General features: G+C 37.0%; 1 protein-coding gene across 3 annotated transcripts; it reads right to left on the bottom strand.

Moving 5' to 3' along the window:
• Nucleotides 1-868: 868 nt before the first annotated feature.
• LOC122059629 (ribosomal RNA large subunit methyltransferase I) lies at nt 869-14,421 on the bottom strand. 3 transcript variants are annotated; one of them, XM_042622541.1, is made up of 9 exons: nt 13,767-14,415; nt 11,304-11,529; nt 11,039-11,173; nt 8,304-8,526; nt 6,115-6,301; nt 5,657-5,841; nt 3,320-3,457; nt 2,251-2,384; nt 869-1,904 (listed from the first exon to the last, which is right to left on the bottom strand). In XM_042622541.1, exons 1-8 carry the CDS (start codon nt 13,852-13,854, stop codon nt 2,256-2,258), a joined length of 1,311 nt encoding a protein of 436 aa, XP_042478475.1. In that variant the 5' UTR covers nt 13,855-14,415; the 3' UTR covers nt 869-1,904; nt 2,251-2,255. The 3 variants fall into 3 exon arrangements, with proteins under 3 accessions (XP_042478475.1, XP_042478473.1, XP_042478476.1); XM_042622539.1 differs by having other exon boundaries at nt 869-1,894; nt 13,767-14,414; XM_042622542.1 differs by lacking the exon at nt 869-1,904 and having other exon boundaries at nt 2,155-2,384; nt 3,320-3,360; nt 3,439-3,457; nt 13,767-14,421.
• Between the last annotated feature and the right edge of the window lie 1,957 nt (nt 14,422-16,378).

Genomic DNA, 16,378 nt, shown 5'->3' with positions numbered 1-16,378 from the left:
GAAATGACACAGGTCGTTTTTGAAAACTACTCGTGGCCATTCTTTCGCTAGTTACTATTGACTTCCAGAAACATGACTTATCAAACACCTTCAATTCTGTTTTTGTTATTAGAAACGGAAATTTATGTTTCTATCATTTCTTGAAACAGAAATGGCAGAAACATTATCAAACGAGCCCTTAGTCATGCATCAACAATTTGTTGTAGGTTCCAAGGTTAATGCAGCAACATATATATGTATATTATGAACTTGATAACTTCTATCAGAACCATCCAAATTATAGCCTTTTGTTTTAAACTATCGTCTAAAGTTGATTATTTATAAAAGGACCGAGCTTCCTTTCGCCCATGGTGAAGGGAGAATCTCTTAATCCACAGGTTTTAGTGGTTGGATGAGACTCTACGAATAGTGCCAAACGCATTGCTGACTTCTTTCAATAGAGGGGCAGGCGAAATAATGACCCTTCAATTTCATCCCTAAGCGGCAAAGTCGGATGGGGTTGAAACTGTCTACAGATAGACCCAAAGATCCCCTCCTTACTCACGTGTCAAGTTTCAAGCCAAATGGGGTTGACCATGTAGCAAAACATAGCATTGGAAAATCAAGGACTTAAAAGACAATGCACAGACCACCAAATAGGGGAATGGACATAACTGGGAGGGAACCTGATTGAGTTTTAGGCCTGAAATTTGACACATGGTGAAGACTATTCTTAGATCTCCAGCAATCCAAATGACCACATCACTTTTGCAAACAATAATCATAACCTTATCCCAACTAAATGGGGCTGATTACATAGATTCGATATGATCTAAAATAGTAGTATACATAAGAATAAAAAGAAATTCCAAAAGAAAGTAAAATGAGATGAAAGAAAAAGTCAAAGTAGTAGTCAAAGCAGCATCACAAGAACATGACTTTATATATGGTACAAATAGTTGGCCAGACCAGAGACCAGGAGTCTTTTGCGTAAAACAATTCCATGAATCATGACTAAACGTTTCCACAAATTCATGGGGAAAAAAAGCATTATATTCAAATAGCTCTCATGGTGATGCGTTGTAACTCAGGTATGTTCAGAGCGTAACGGCTGCACAGCTAATTGATCCTAAAAGTGAAAATATTACAACCGGCAGTGCACCTGAAGACATAGCGAATGGATCTCCCCATTGTGCCCTATGGTCTTATGGCTTGGAGTTTGTTCAATGACACTTGCAGCTTCTCTCTCAACAACCAGCAAGTGCAGGTGAACAAATAGGGCATTTCCTGGAAGAGCGATAGGGATAAAATGTTTGGTAGTAATGTGTAGCTCAAAATTTTCCAGAAAGGAATCCTAATAGGCGGTGCGACCTTTGATGCCAGCATACCAGTAAGTAATCCATCTCCAGTCCTGATGGAACACCAAATAGAACCATTGCTTTTGCACAACTGAATAGTTGGTCATTAAACTGGTTACCATCCATCAAACAAGAACTGATCTCTAAGTGAGCAGGAGGAGCTTATTGTTCGGATGAGAACTGCTGTCCTTCCGACTTTTAAGAAGTTATATGGGAAGATAGAGGTGGATCTCCAAGCAAATGACATTACAAATGTAACACTGCAGAACTACTACGACACATACAGTTTTAATGGAGAGAAGAAGAAACTTGTACTTTCCACCACTAGCTGGCTTGGGGGAAAGAATGACTTTCTTGGCATTGCAAATCTAACAGTTGGAGGGTTGTGCTTCTTTCTAGCCATGGTCTTCACTGTTATATATCTGATCAAGCCAAGGTGGAAATCCTTTCAATGCAGAGAATTAACATAACCATTTATCACCATCAAATCTATTACCGATGCTGCTTTTCTGTTTTCAGACGACTTGGAGAACCTTCATATTTGTGATGGAATAATCCTGGAGGCCGCTAAAAGGACTTGATCAGATGGATTGCCCAGTTCTCAAACATAGGTGGATGTACCATATTGTGTATTTAATGACTATACAATTAAAGTATCGGTTGGGTTGTGTACATCATGTGAAGAATTCCAGTTATTGGGAGTTTGAATTTTGTGAGAGCAACACATGCGGAAATATGCTTGCATAATTTCAGGAAAAAAAAAAAATTCTATAACATTGCCATCCTTTAAATGTTGAATGACTTCTCCCCCCCACCCTTCTTTTTTTCTTCGAAGTGGTAGATACCAGCCATTTTAAAGGGCATTTGAAAATAATCAATGCACAGCATACAACTGCATTAGGTATATACTCACATCATCTATAGTACTCTAAGCATGACATTGGAAAGGTATGCTCCTTCAGGATAGGATGGGTCAATAGGGTGATCACAAGCTGCTCCAGCTTGACGTAAAACTGTAACTTTTCTACCCACCATTGAAGCAGCACTCTGCATGGAACCAACATAGACAATTTTGTCAACAGTCACAACTGCTGCAATGCATTTTCATTTTTAACTTTTTTTTTTGAGGGTGGGGGGGGGTGTGGTGTTGGATAAGGGAATGAAGAAATCTATATTCCAGATTCTTTGGCTACATAAGTATGACTCCACTGTCACCCAACATCTGTTCAGATAGAACACAGATCTGAATCCATCAGTAAGCTGGGTATTAGGCTACGCCATAATGATATAGGTTATAGTTGCCGTAGACTATGTTTGGGTATTCTTTTTCCTCAATATAGATGTGTACCAACATACCACATATGGTCATAGTCCTATCCATAGTTAGCAAATTCGGATTCGGGAATTATTCGGGCGGAGAATTATTCGGAATAATTCGATTGATTAATTTAAGGATTCGGTCAAAAAAGCGGTCAAAAAAGCTTATTGGGTTTTTTTTTTTTTTTTTTTTTTTTTTGTAAAATACTGTTTAAGTGGACCGAATAATTCGGTTTAATTCGGATTCGGTCCGAATTATTCGCGTTTTATATTCACTTTTGAAAAAATCACGAATTTTACCGAATTTTATTTTTAATTCGGATTCGGTCAGAATTTTTGATAAAATTCGGAAAAATTCGGTTCGGCCGAATAATTCGCGAATTATTCGGCCGAGTTGATAACACTGGTCCTATCCAGATCTAAGCTTTAGTAGGCTACGTTAAAGTAAAAGACCAGACTCCCATGAAATACCTCCAGGCTCTGATCCTACAATGAGTCATAGTCCCTATCCAGAACTAAGCCTCAGGAGAAGATTAGATGACATGTAATGAGAAAATCTTTCAGAAATAGAGTTTTCATGAGAAGAGTCCCCCATCCAAACTACATGAAATACTTTGGAGGTCAATAAGCTGTTTGAAATAATGAATGAAGTAGCAATTACTTGCCTGAAGAATACATAAGAACAATCCACTTTGGGTCATCACCCCTGAACATGAACATGTCATGAGAAGACCTCCTCTCTTCGTTAATCGCATGGCTAATGAATTTAGATTTCTATACATACCAGATGCATTTTGTAAAACCTGGAACAAATAGTAGGCCAATAAGAAGCAACAAATAGGCATTAATTTATCCCCAAGATTTGGTGACTAAGATTTTTCAACAGAGAATTTATGTACATTGTAACAACTTTGTGACGAGACAAATATACCTGCTAACCAGAGATCCTTTACTATATTGTGGATGTACTCTGCCTTATCGAACTTGTATATATTAGCCACTTGGACATACTCACTTTGGGCTTCTCTCTCCCCTTGGCAAAATGTCTAATTTATCCAAAAAAATAATCGATTTTATACATGTGGATAGCCTAGGGTTCACAGCCTGAAGGTGATGGTATAAGGTAAGGAAATGATCCAGAGTGACGTGTTGACAGGAACAAAATACTCCTATACCACTAAAACAATGTCAAATCTAGAATCTAGATTCATTCAGTATTTCTCTATTTTAATAAATCTAGAAAGTTGTCAAACCACTAGCACTGCCTAACTCATCCTTACTCCCTGAATCAAGCCCATATCAACAGCCAACAATATCATCCTACCGCAAATCTTTCAATGGATTCCTTTGCCGGATACTTCCAGTTTGGCAGACGTCCTTCCCTAGGACCATTCACAGACACCAAAATTCAAACCACCACCCATTTCCTCATGTCATAAGCCACTGTCCTCATAATATAATCCAGAATACACCCTTCCACATGATCATATAGCCCTTTAATAAATTAAGTTTGCAGAGCATCCCCAGACTCTAACTCTTAATCATCTGATCTATACATAAACAAGCAATCAAAAGCCCATCCGAAATGTTCCTACTATGCAAAAAAGACCTATGGAACACCTTGGTCAAAATCATGTAAATTTTTTTTTTTTTAAGTACAAAGCTATCATTTTATTACTACTTGTGGGAATTTATTGTATGGAGATATGGTCAATTAAATTTTAAAATATGAGAAGCTCCCTAAATATTTCCATGTGGGTTATGCCCACCGTCAAATTTCACATCCCAGTCTTAAGACAAGACAGTCTTGTTGAATGTCACTACTCACCAGCAGGGATTTAGTTCAAGGTACCGGTCACTAGAGATGCAAATCATATGAACTTACACATGGCCTTCCATAATAACAAAAGCTAGCATAAGATCCTATGGGTTGTATCTTATTTGTTGTCCCTTGTCAGAGAGTGGCCTACTAATTGATAAAATAAATTTTATAAAGTTTCAGTCTTAGGCATTTAGACCCTTACAAGATTCAGAAGATCTTAACTGAATAGCCAAATAGTGTATTAACAGGTTCCCATGTATGTAATGCTCATCTCAACATGAAGCCCACCTACTGTATGGGGCTCTCTCCATTTCATTCACCCCATTCTAATTCTATGTATAAGATCAACCTTTATTTCTCCTTTATTCATGATTGAATCTAGGTATCTAAAGTTATCACTTTGTGGTAACTCCCTACCATCAATTTTCACCACCCCAATCTTAGTCCTATTGTTACTGAATGTACACATCATATACTCTATTTTGTTCTACTTATTTTAAAACCTTCTGAATCCAAGGTTGATCTCTCCATAAATCCAACTTTGAATTTATCCCAGCATTTTTTGTTTCATCCACCAAAAACAATATCATCTGCACAAGCATACACAAAGGGATCTGTTCTTGAATGTCTCTAGTCAACAATCCATGATTAGTGCAAACAAATACGAGCTTAGAGCTGAACCTTGGTGTAATCCAACTGTTATTGAGAATTTACTACCCTGTCCCCTCATAATTCTTAAGCTAGCCATTGCATCATTATACATATCTTTATTTATGTCCAAGTATTTACTAAAAACATGGTTCTTCTCTAAAACTTGCCAAATTAACTCTCTGGGAATGCTATCATAAGCCTTTTTCTAAATCCATGAATACCATAAGAAGATCTTTCTTATATTCTCTAATTTTTTCAATTAGGCTCCTAAGCAAATAAATAGCTTCCACAGTTGATATCACTGCATTTCAGTTCTAATATGTTTAACATATTTAGCCATATTATACTTTCGTTTCCAACATTAAAAAGATATGTTGTTTGCTATACCTTCAAATAGCCAGCAGATTGCAAATCAAATATTTCTAGATTCCAAAAGACAACAAAGACAACTAAATCTACAAATACAAGAAATCTCTTAGATAAAGCATCAACTAGTAAGCAACAAAACACAGCAAAAATATGTAAATACCTTCCTCCGAGGTGCTAGTTTTGGAGGATCCAGAATAACTAAATCCCAAGATTCATGCCTTGAAGCAGCTGATTTCATAAATTCAGTTGCATCTTCTCTCAAATATGATATTCTTCCGGGATCCAGCTTGTTGAGAAGGATATTTTCTTTTGCAAGGTCCAAAGCAGGTATCGAGGTATCAACACCTAAGAGAAATAAGAGATAATTAATCACTTATTATTACATTGAAGGTTATTTGCATCTGAATGACAACAACTTCAAGCGAGCTATAAAAATTGATCCAGCTTTAGAACTAAGATTTTCTATTCTCGCTCTTGTGTAGGAAATTCGAATTGTTAAAGCTTACAAGAAAGAATCCATAATGCTCAATTAGCTAGAATATAAGAAGGATGATTATTCCAAGTGCTTACTAAACTTACAACAGGAAAAAGCAATAAGTTTAGCATTCAATAATTTACCCAAAACATCTACAGCACCACCTTTTGCTGCATTTAGAGAAAAGCCACCACTGTAGCAGCAAATATCAAGAACTTTACGTCCCTCTGAAATTGTTGATATGAACTTACGATTTTCACGTTGATCAGCATAAAATCCTGTTTTCTGACCTTCCAATGAGATCGCATAAGCAATCCCATTTTCTATTACCTGACAAAAAGAGCTTACATCTTGTCACATGCCCCAAATGATACATATAAGATTAGACATGTTCATGAATTCTTTAAAGCAATTACCACAGACAGGAAGCCTTGGATTGGTCATTGGTGGATGTACTCTTTTGATAGCAAGTGTCATTCTTATGTCTATGGAAAAGACCATTGCTCCCAAAAAAGAGAAAAGAGAGGAAAGGGAGAGGGAGACAAGTGTAAGGGTAGGCACAGAAACAGATAATTTTACTAAAACTCCAAAGATGCCATCAGACCTCTTACGCCAGCAGTTTTCTACTTTTCAAATCATTGACATGGCTAATAGACCCAAATTAAAAATGCAGGCTGGGTAAAGGGACATCAGATATTGGAGCTCACTGTGAACAATGACAGGAGGGTAGTTAGAGTAGCACCAACAGGAAATCTTCAAGGAATTTGCTCACACCAAAAAAGTTCGTCACATCAGACTTGCCAGTCTACCTGAAGGCAAGGAGAAGAAAGGAAAGGGTCAATAGACTATCTATCTCTCTCCCCAATTCCTATGGTTGTTTTGCCGAAAGAAAGTAGGTCTTGGGCTTTTTAGTGATTTCAATAGTAGGTGAAGTTAAGCCCTGTTCAGGTGGTAAAACCTGTAGCTAAGGAAAGCATAGAGACCCTGGATCAAATCCTGACTGACTTACACTGCCTTGGGCCAAAGAAATACTCCCCAACCAACCCAAAAAAGTAAACTGCTTAGAAAATATATTTTTCTCAGTCAAACTATTCATACCCTGAACCCAACTAGAGCTGTTGATCATTAGGTTCTGTGGATCAGTGGAAGCCACACTTTAATAGGCTTGTATTTGGGTCTGAACAGCTTTGAAAGGTTATATCCACTGACAGAGTTACAGGTCAATCTCCATCAGTGGTTTCTAGTATCCTGAAACTCCAAATCAGTGTGGATAACTGAATATTTTGGAGCCTTTATTCTTGTTCTGTTGTTCATTTTAGGTGATATCTATACAAACATTATCAGTGTGACTATATTACAACACATATATTCAGCTTACTCAGAGATTTTGTGTCACAGAAACAAGATGGACAATGACATGGTGAAAATTAAGAGATAAAGAGATACAGCAAAGTGACTATTTTAGATATCTGGGGTCAACCATAAACAAAGGTGACATAGAGGATGATGTTTCACAAAGAATTAAGTCAAATGGATGAAGTGGAAAAGTGCGACCAGACTTCTGTGTGACCAATGTATTCCTTTAAAGCTTAAAGAAAAGTTTTATAGGACTATCATACGATCGGTTATGATGTACGGGGTAGAATGTTGGGAGTTAAGAATTATCATATTGAGAAGCTATGTGTAATAGAGATGAGGATGTTGAGATAGATGCGTGGAAACTAGGACGGATAAAAAGAATGAATAAATGTATTAGAGATGATTTGGGAGTTGCCCCGATCAATGACAAGCTTTAAGAAAGTTGTCGGAGGTGGTATGGTCATGTTTAACAGAGGCTTGTGGATGCCCCAGTAATGAGCAATCTGATTCCGATTGAAGGAGGTAAAAGAGCTAGAGGCAGGCCTAAAATGACCATAGGAAAGGTTGCAATGAATGACATGCATAGTCTAGGTCTTGCCCCAAGAATTCATTGAATAATCTGCAAGCCCAAGTAATACAAAAAATGATAGCGCGCTTCACAAAGACACTACTTCACCTCTATTGCATACAATTCGACCTCCATTTCTTCTTGGATTTCAATCTCGACCATTGGATCAATTCCCTTGTCAATAGGTTTAGGAGTGTAGTAGGACTCCAGGTCTTCTTGCATGGTAAAATACTGGGAGATCTTGTCAGATAAGCTTAATCATCTACAAGAAGGACCAGTACTCCTATTCATTTTTATATCAACACTATATAGAACAAAGTCCAATCCCGTAAATTTTGCCGCCATTATGATATTCAGCAGAACAATCTTAACATCTTGATATTAAGGCAGTAAGCAGTTTCAAACCTTCACCCTCTCAAGCGAATGTGATGGGTGTGGTTCTCCTAGATCTGATATATCCAATCCTTCTTCTTTTAAGATATCAGCAGATGGTCTCCACCTTATATGATCAATGTCACAGGTTCTACAGATGCAGGACTCAATTTCTGACTTATATTTCTCAACCCAAGCAGCGGATGAAGCTACTACAGCAAGATTGCCAAAAACATCAACAATTAGACCTGACAACCTGCAACAGAAGCAAAGTAACAAAATCTAAAAACAGAGAACATAACAGCCTCAAGAAATACATTATGCAATGAAAAAGTCTCAGTCCAAAACAGGGGAAAGCTGAGTCCAGTAACATGCACACATTTAAGTTACAAAATGAAGACCCAAAGTTTCAACACTACAAAAGAAACTGCTAAAAGCATAACTACATATTCATGATACCAATCCAGGAAGGTTTAAGAGAACTTCTAATTCGAGCAGGTTATGGACCCTAAATATCAAACCCTAGCAGAAATTAAGTTTATAAACAAGGGTAGGGATTAAAAGGTCGGAGGCCATAGGTCTGGAATAGTGTATAATACCAAGATTTGAGCAAAGGATTAGATTTGAGAACAAATAGGGACCAGTGACTGATCAGACTGAGGAATAATAACAAAATGCTTTATGCAGGATAACTAACTGCATAAAAAAAAAAATGTAAAACATTTACTTGATTAAGGAAGCCATTTAAAACATTAAGCTTGGAAATTTTAAAAAAGAAAAATGCACAGACAAACTGTAGTAAACCAGTGAACAGACCCAAAATTGGTAATGAAGGATTAATTATTATTCAATTGGAGCAGCTAGTATCTTTATCAAAAACAGATTGGAATTTAGAAGTGAAGATCAGGAATAGCAGGTATTCTGCTGTTCAGGATAAATGGAATCAAAACCCACACTCCTGGCCTGTGAATATAGAAATGGATGAAAACAATGACTAAGATCTGTGATATTAGCAAAGCAGCAGTAGCTAGGAACAGCAAAATAGCAGCAAAATAGAGAAATAAACCTAGCCATCCCATAGAGAAAACTCTCTCAATTCTCAATTCAACGTTATCATAATCCTACCTCTTGTAAAGACCATAGGACTCCTTTATAGACTATAGACTATACGTCGGTCCTACTCCAAATAGGACTTTGGCTTACCTAATTCCAAACTTCTAATTCGACTCAAATAACTACTGAAGACAATAAACTAATCTTACCTTATGCAGAACACATACAAACAGACCTTACTATATCCTATATTACTAGACCTCACTAAACTTAAAAGAGCATTACAAATAAACCATTTGGAACTTAAAACTGACCCCATACATTCAATTCTGCTACAATTATATAATCCCGCGTATAAAACTTATAGAAAATTGATATCTTTTTGAAAAATTAATGGCTCAGAGTGCTGATGGGGATGTTCCCCCATAAGAGTATTTAAATAGAAAAAGAAAGAGAGAAAGGTAGACATTGTTTATTTTACTTTGTTGCTATTTATATATTTTCTGGCTTATGGATTTAATCCCTTGCATTGACAGACATGGAACAAAATAATATGATGTTAATGAAAAATAGGACACTGAAGCACTCTATATTTCTGATGTATCTCGTTTGGCCACATGAACCAAGCATGGAAAGCAGATCCGTCATGATATAATATAAACATGCCAAAAAACTTAGATGGCAAGAGAAACTTAGTAAGATGACTAGATATTACTAGAGTCAGTTCATGGATTTTCCTTCCTTCTGCCAACATTTCGTGTAACTCCTCCAAATTTTAGCAGTACTGCAATTACAAAGTAAATGATCAGGTGCATCATATGAGGAGGAATAAGGTTCCCATGATTATACATGTCCACAAAAAGTGAATCAAGCATCAAATGGACCTAGCATTGCTGGCTAGGGTATGTTAGGACTTGGGAGAGAGAATAGCTGCTAATTAGTCTAAATAAGAGTGATAGAAAATAAGTGAAAATTGGGACCAGGTTAGGGTGTTTCTGTTGGGTTAAAGGGATCACACTGGTTTTGAATCCCATGCAAACCAGATCGGAAAGAATCATCCTTTCTGGAGATACAAACTCTGAGCTGCAGACAAAATTATTTTTGTCACATATATTTAGGTTTTCAAGTAATTATTTTTGTCACCATTTCATTGCATAGAAGATTGTCTCTGAGCTGCAGACAAAATTATTTTTGTCACCCCAGACGAGCCTCCAAGCTGCAGACAAGGAAATCCTTCTTAGCCTACGTTTAGAGGGCCTAAAATAGGATTTCTTAGAAGTTTCAGGACCTAATTTGGCCATTTGGTCCTTGAAACCTATCATCAAAATTTGCAGAAAAATGTGTATATGTCTTGACTGAAATTTCTGTTTCAGTTGAAAATTTCAGTTTCGAGCCTGGTCAAAACCAAAATGAAAAACTTTGCCAAAAATTTAGGTTTTCAAGTAATTATGGAGTTCTAAGGGGAAAGGGGGGAAAGCTTGAAATTTAGCCAAAATTAGTCAAAATTTGGACCGAAATGCCAAATTTTCGGTCGAAATCTGGTATGCTTGTAGAGTTGACCCCGTTTTGTTTCAAGGCTTCTCAAAACCAAAATATTTATGAAATTTCAATCATGTCGACCAAAATTTCAAACCATGATTATGAATGAAAATTTATGAAAGAAACTTAAAAAAATACAAAAATGGAGAAATTAGAAAATAAGTAATGATGCATACCTGTCCCCTTCACTGTTCACAAGACGATATGCATTTGTATCCATAGATGGAAGCCCAAGACTCCTACGTAATTCTAGAGCATCACGAATTCTTGTTTCAAGAAGCTTCTCCATGTTCAATGCACAAGACGGATCTCTACACCCAAATTTAAAATAAATAAATAAAAAAAGAAAGAGTAATTCATTTTATAAGATAATAAAATAACATTGTAGTGTCCTTGAAAAATGGGGCTACACTCAAGAGGCCTTCAAGGGAAGTCATGTGCCTTGCTGTCTCTTCTTCTAGTTGCATGAGGCGAACACAAAACATGGAGACTGCATTGTACATCCCCCATCCAATGGGCTTCTCTGTCCCATCTGCTACTAGCACAACATCTCCAGATTTGGGTGGTGGTCTACCAACAATCCTGTCCACTGCACCACTATAGACCATTGGACTTCCATCCTTGAAAAGTTGGGTCTTCCCCTTTTTCAAGACAAGTTTTGCGATACCTAAGGAACCAAACCAATAGAGAACCATCAAGTAGCAAGTCTCACACTGAAATCTGTACATATCAATAAATTCTTTTTAAGGTTGGCCTCTACATTTTCATGGGCCAGGCATGCTTTAGATTGAACATGCAACGAATCAAAACCATTGATTAGAAAAATAACAAAATAAAAAACTAAATCCAAAACTCAGACAGAAAAATTCTGCATAATTCCTTAAAGGAAGTAAAGGGAGTCCAATAAGTTTGAAACAGTACAACCATTAGATATCCAAAGTAAATGGGGAAAATGTTTCCTGGCCAAACTGTGATATTGTAAAATAGCAGTTAAGGTACTTTAAACCAAGTCAGTGAGTTATCTACCTAACAAAATCACCTCACAAGAATTATTTCATCTACATGAGTAGGCACACACACACAGAAATTTAAACATTTCCAGCCTGGAGTAGTTTGAATATGGATATGCTATCAAAGTATGCCCATCTATTATCTTAATCCTATGCATGTCCATGAATAATATATGAATACTATAAAAATATAAATGAAAAAAATAATTAAAGCAGAAAAAAAAAATTCTCCAGCAAAACAAATGACGCAATCCCAGTCACAAACCCTGCTTTGGGATCACTATGGGCCCACAAGAATAATAAATAATTCAATTTAAAAATAGTGGCAATTCTGTAAATACTGAGAACAGTTTAGGATCCTTTTGGAAGGAGAAAACATACTCATAACTCAAGTAGCTCAACTGGAAATAAATGTTTAAGTAGAGTTTATTTCTGGAAACCAACAATAAGAAAGGGTGATAAATAAAAGAAATTCAGAACTATAGAGACTTTTATGAATTAAACTTATGAGTAATTCTATGAAATTATGGGCTCACTTGAGACAAGAAGCTAATATTTCAAATAACCAATTTGATTTTATGCCAGGGAAATCAACTACCGAAGCTGTTTATTTTCTTAGGAGACTAATGGAAAAATTTAGAGCGTATAAGAAAGATAACCATATGGTCGTTATTGGTCTGGAAAAAGCTTATGATTGAGTTTCTATAAACAATTTGGTTTTATGCCTGGGAAATCAACTACCGAAGCTGTTTATTTTCTTAGGAAACTAATGGAAAAATTTAGAGTGTATAAGAAAGATATCCATATTGGTTTGAAAAAACTTATGATAGAGTTCCACAAGGGACAAGGCCAGACCACATCAGATATTTCAAAGCCATTATATAAGGTGGTTTAGGAAGGGTCATATGCCCAACTATAGCAGTGGGCCATTGCTTGTGTTCTACTATGGACCTTTCAACCTAGTTTCTCATAACTTAAAATACTCTAGTCAAGGTGATGGACTTGATGGTCGATAATGGACTTGATGGTCGAACTTGCAAATTTAGTATACAGGAAATCGCATGTCATTCAAGTTTCGGAGATGCATGCAATTTGGCTACTAAAGCATGATTTTAATCAAGAACCACCTCAGGCCTCCACATTAGCCAATAGCAATGATTTTGTAGTCTGTTATTGAAATGAGAAAATTCGAAAGCAATGCAGTAAAATTGGTAAACAGTTGGAAAAAAAAAATCTCGCTTCCAGATTGGGTATCACTGAGTGTGCGGACATATGGTCCTAGAAAAATCCAACATTCTAATACACCTCAATTAGAGACTCAGATTAAAATTGTAAGATTGCAACTATTGATTAATTTCAGAGGTAACAAACCATTCATCAGAATTAGCAGACTTGCTGACCACCCATATATGAAACATTAAAAATCAGATTTCCCAAGAGAATCATTGGGCAGTCAAGTCCTCTGACGCATGTCACCCCCTCCCCCATCCCCTTTCTCCCCTTCTTTTCTTCTGAAATTGTGGCAGTGTTAACAAAGGTTAGTGGATGAAAACGAGAAACTAAAAAAGGCTTGTGTTATAATTGGTCACAAGGTTATTGAATAAGCTAGTCAGCATCCTAAGAAGGGTTTTCCAGATCGAATAAAATTCTCTTGAAAGGTTCTCATATATTATATGCGATGACCCATTTAAATGCTGCCCACAGTAGCATTCCAATAGAGAAGTACAATCTGGTAGGTGGGCGAGAATATGTTTACAATAGAGACAAGAATGAAGAATCATGCTTCAATAAGAAGATACTCAAAATGTTTACAACAATGCATGATAATCAAGTAAATAGATGCAATTACACACATATACACACAACTACGCAGAGAGAGACAGGAAGATGGAACCTTTGTGATTGGCAGCGATTTCTTGAAGGGTGGTAGACGCAGGAGAAGGAAGAGACAAGGACCTCACCAGGCGAGCGCTAAGCTGCATGTTTCAAGCGGGTTAGAGCTTAGAGTGCTCCAGAGCAAACCCACACGGAGAGGAAGACTCAAACGGATAGCCTTGGAGCTTTTGTGTTTTCATTTTTGGTTAACCCTACGAAAATGAAACATTAAACCGAATTTTTGTTTGTAATCTGGTGGTTATCAAGTGCAGAGCTCTCATGTGTGATCCTGTTTTTCTACCAAATGTGTGATCCTGTTTGGAATCCCTGTCATACGTTTATCAGAAAAAAAACACCCATTACCTTTTTTTTTTTTTTTTTTTAAACCCTAAATCCTAATCCCAAAAATTCCAAACCTAAATGCAGTAGTGTAAAATAAAATTTGCGTTGGCAGGGTGAAGCAAAACATGGTTTTTCAACTTGGAATCAAGTTCGACATTGGTCACCAGTCACCACCGACTCTAATTTGATCCAGTTAGCCGAATTTGGTTGGACTCGATCATAACTTGATCATAAAGAATCAAAATTGATTAGGATTGTAATCGATCCGTTTTCAGTTGAATGGGATGGTTTGATCGATTCTGCTCCAATTGAAATATTTGGATGAGCTTCTAGCTCTATACATGCAGCTAACTAATTGGGCTATAACGTGCTTTCTTGTTTTCTTGTGGTGGAATAACGTGCTTTCTTGTTGGCTCTCTCTATACTCGTTTGGCCTATGATACGGCCAAATTGATTGCCCAGTAGAATAAGAACACGTGATATCTAAGGAAAAGACACGTGCCGCCCACCTGATAGAGGCTGCAAGGATTCTGACCACGTCAACCACGTGAAGAGAATATTCCCCACGAAAGGGATAGGACGTATCCGGGTAGGACTCGAAAAGGAAAGGAGGCGGACCCGAGGAGGACTCCTCCGAAGAAAAGAGAAACTCTAAACCCTAAGGACTATAAGAGAGGGCCCGAGAGGAGGAAAAAAGGTAAGCAAAAAAAGACTCACACCATTACCCTTGTGAAAAACTGTGCGGCCGATCTCTAATTGGGGCATCGGAGGACTAATCCTGGAAAAACCTTCGGGCCTCTGCCTTCTGTGCTTGTGCAGGATCAGCTCATACTGATTTTCGGCAGTAACAGCCTAGGATTTAATACATTGTAGGCTAATCCGATGCTAACAAATAACCAACCCACAATGAATGGAGAAGGTATAGTAATACTATGAATGATCCAGTGTCGAATATTGGTAATAATATTAGCAAAAGAATGTTCTCTGGTGCTTCCAGTCATGCTGAACTTCACATAGTTTTTAAAAGGTCATTGGCTAGACCCTCTTGTCCCTCATCTCTTGTATTATATTTTTCAAGACGATGAAGGGTAAGAAACCGCAAAAATTTCCAGGGGTTCTTTTATAAGGCACATGAACCACATGATATGGTATTGTTATTTCACTTTTTTTAATACAACCAACTTACCTATTTTAATTCAGTTTTTTTTTTCTCCAGTTACATGTAAGGTGTCCATTGTGTGCAAAAAAGATGTTTGGGTTTCTCACATTTTTAAACTAACATTTGCAGCTCTTTGTTGGGTTAGCCGTACTCCAAAGTGAATATGTAACACCCAAGAATACAACATTTGTACTGAATCTGTTTGAGAGATCGATGAGGTGTCTCCACCAAATATACGACAAGTATCAGGGGGTTTGAGAGATCCATGAAAGTGTGTAAACTTTAGTCTCACATTATCTAGGGAGAGGTTACTAGGCTAGTTGATAACTTCTAGCCTTCTTAACAAGGCACAATACGTTTTAAAGTCTATAGATCCAAAGATCAAAGATGACAATATTGTGACAAGGTTAATGGGGTTGAGGGCATTACAAATGGTATCAAAGTGGACCCTGACAAAGTATGGGGCCATAGCGGGGAAAGAATGTGACCTAAGGAGAGTTTAGGAGATCGGTGATGGTGGGCAAATTTTAGTCCCACTGCTGAGCTAGTTAATAATCTCTAGCCTTCTTAACTTAGCACAACTCGTTTTAAAATAAAATAAACAAATAGCAGCATAACTAATTGAATAGCTTTAACAAAGATTAACGGTCTCATCATCGTAGAATCTACTCATTGGACACGATTAATACTCAGATACTAGTAAAAGAGAGTTGTCTGGTAACCATTTTGCATTCCAAGTAAAAGACAAGTGGTCGAAGTAAGAAAGAATGGAATCATGTCATTGAAGGTGATACAAAAAACTAGGGGTCTAAGTTTGGACCTAAAGGCCTGACCCGCCTTGGCCCACCTTATGCCCAAATAGGATTTGGGTTAAGAATTCTAACCTTGAGGGAGGGTTAGGGTTGAAAAACACTAACCCTAGGTTAGAGTTGGCCTTGATTTTAATCATGATATATATAATATAACTTAGGGTTGTCATTCTATCATTCTATTCAAAAGAATGAAATCTGGATCACTGATTCTTATGGCAATGTATTTTGAACATTTATTATTATGTTGCACTTCATAATTTTAATTGTGTATTGATTATTTGATCTATTGGTGTGCTTTATTCGGGAGGTAAAACTTAG

This window comes from Macadamia integrifolia, chromosome 13 (genome assembly GCF_013358625.1).
Source record: "Macadamia integrifolia cultivar HAES 741 chromosome 13, SCU_Mint_v3, whole genome shotgun sequence".
Taxonomy (NCBI): Eukaryota; Viridiplantae; Streptophyta; class Magnoliopsida; order Proteales; family Proteaceae; genus Macadamia; species Macadamia integrifolia.
Note: the sequence above shows the minus strand (reverse complement) of the source record. Positions and strands in the feature narration are given on the sequence as shown.

Coding starts and splice junctions, on each gene's coding strand:
- LOC122059629 (XM_042622541.1), bottom strand. CDS start 13,854: ATGCAGCTTAGCGCTCGCCTGGTGAGGTCCTTGTCTCTTCCTTCTCCT. Junction 11,530..13,766: donor AATCGCTGCCAATCACAAAG/GTTCCATCTTCC, acceptor TTGGTTCCTTAG/GTATCGCAAAACTTGTCTTG. Junction 3,458..5,656: donor AACTAGCACCTCGGAGGAAG/GTATTTACATAT, acceptor TATTTGTTCCAG/GTTTTACAAAATGCATCTGG.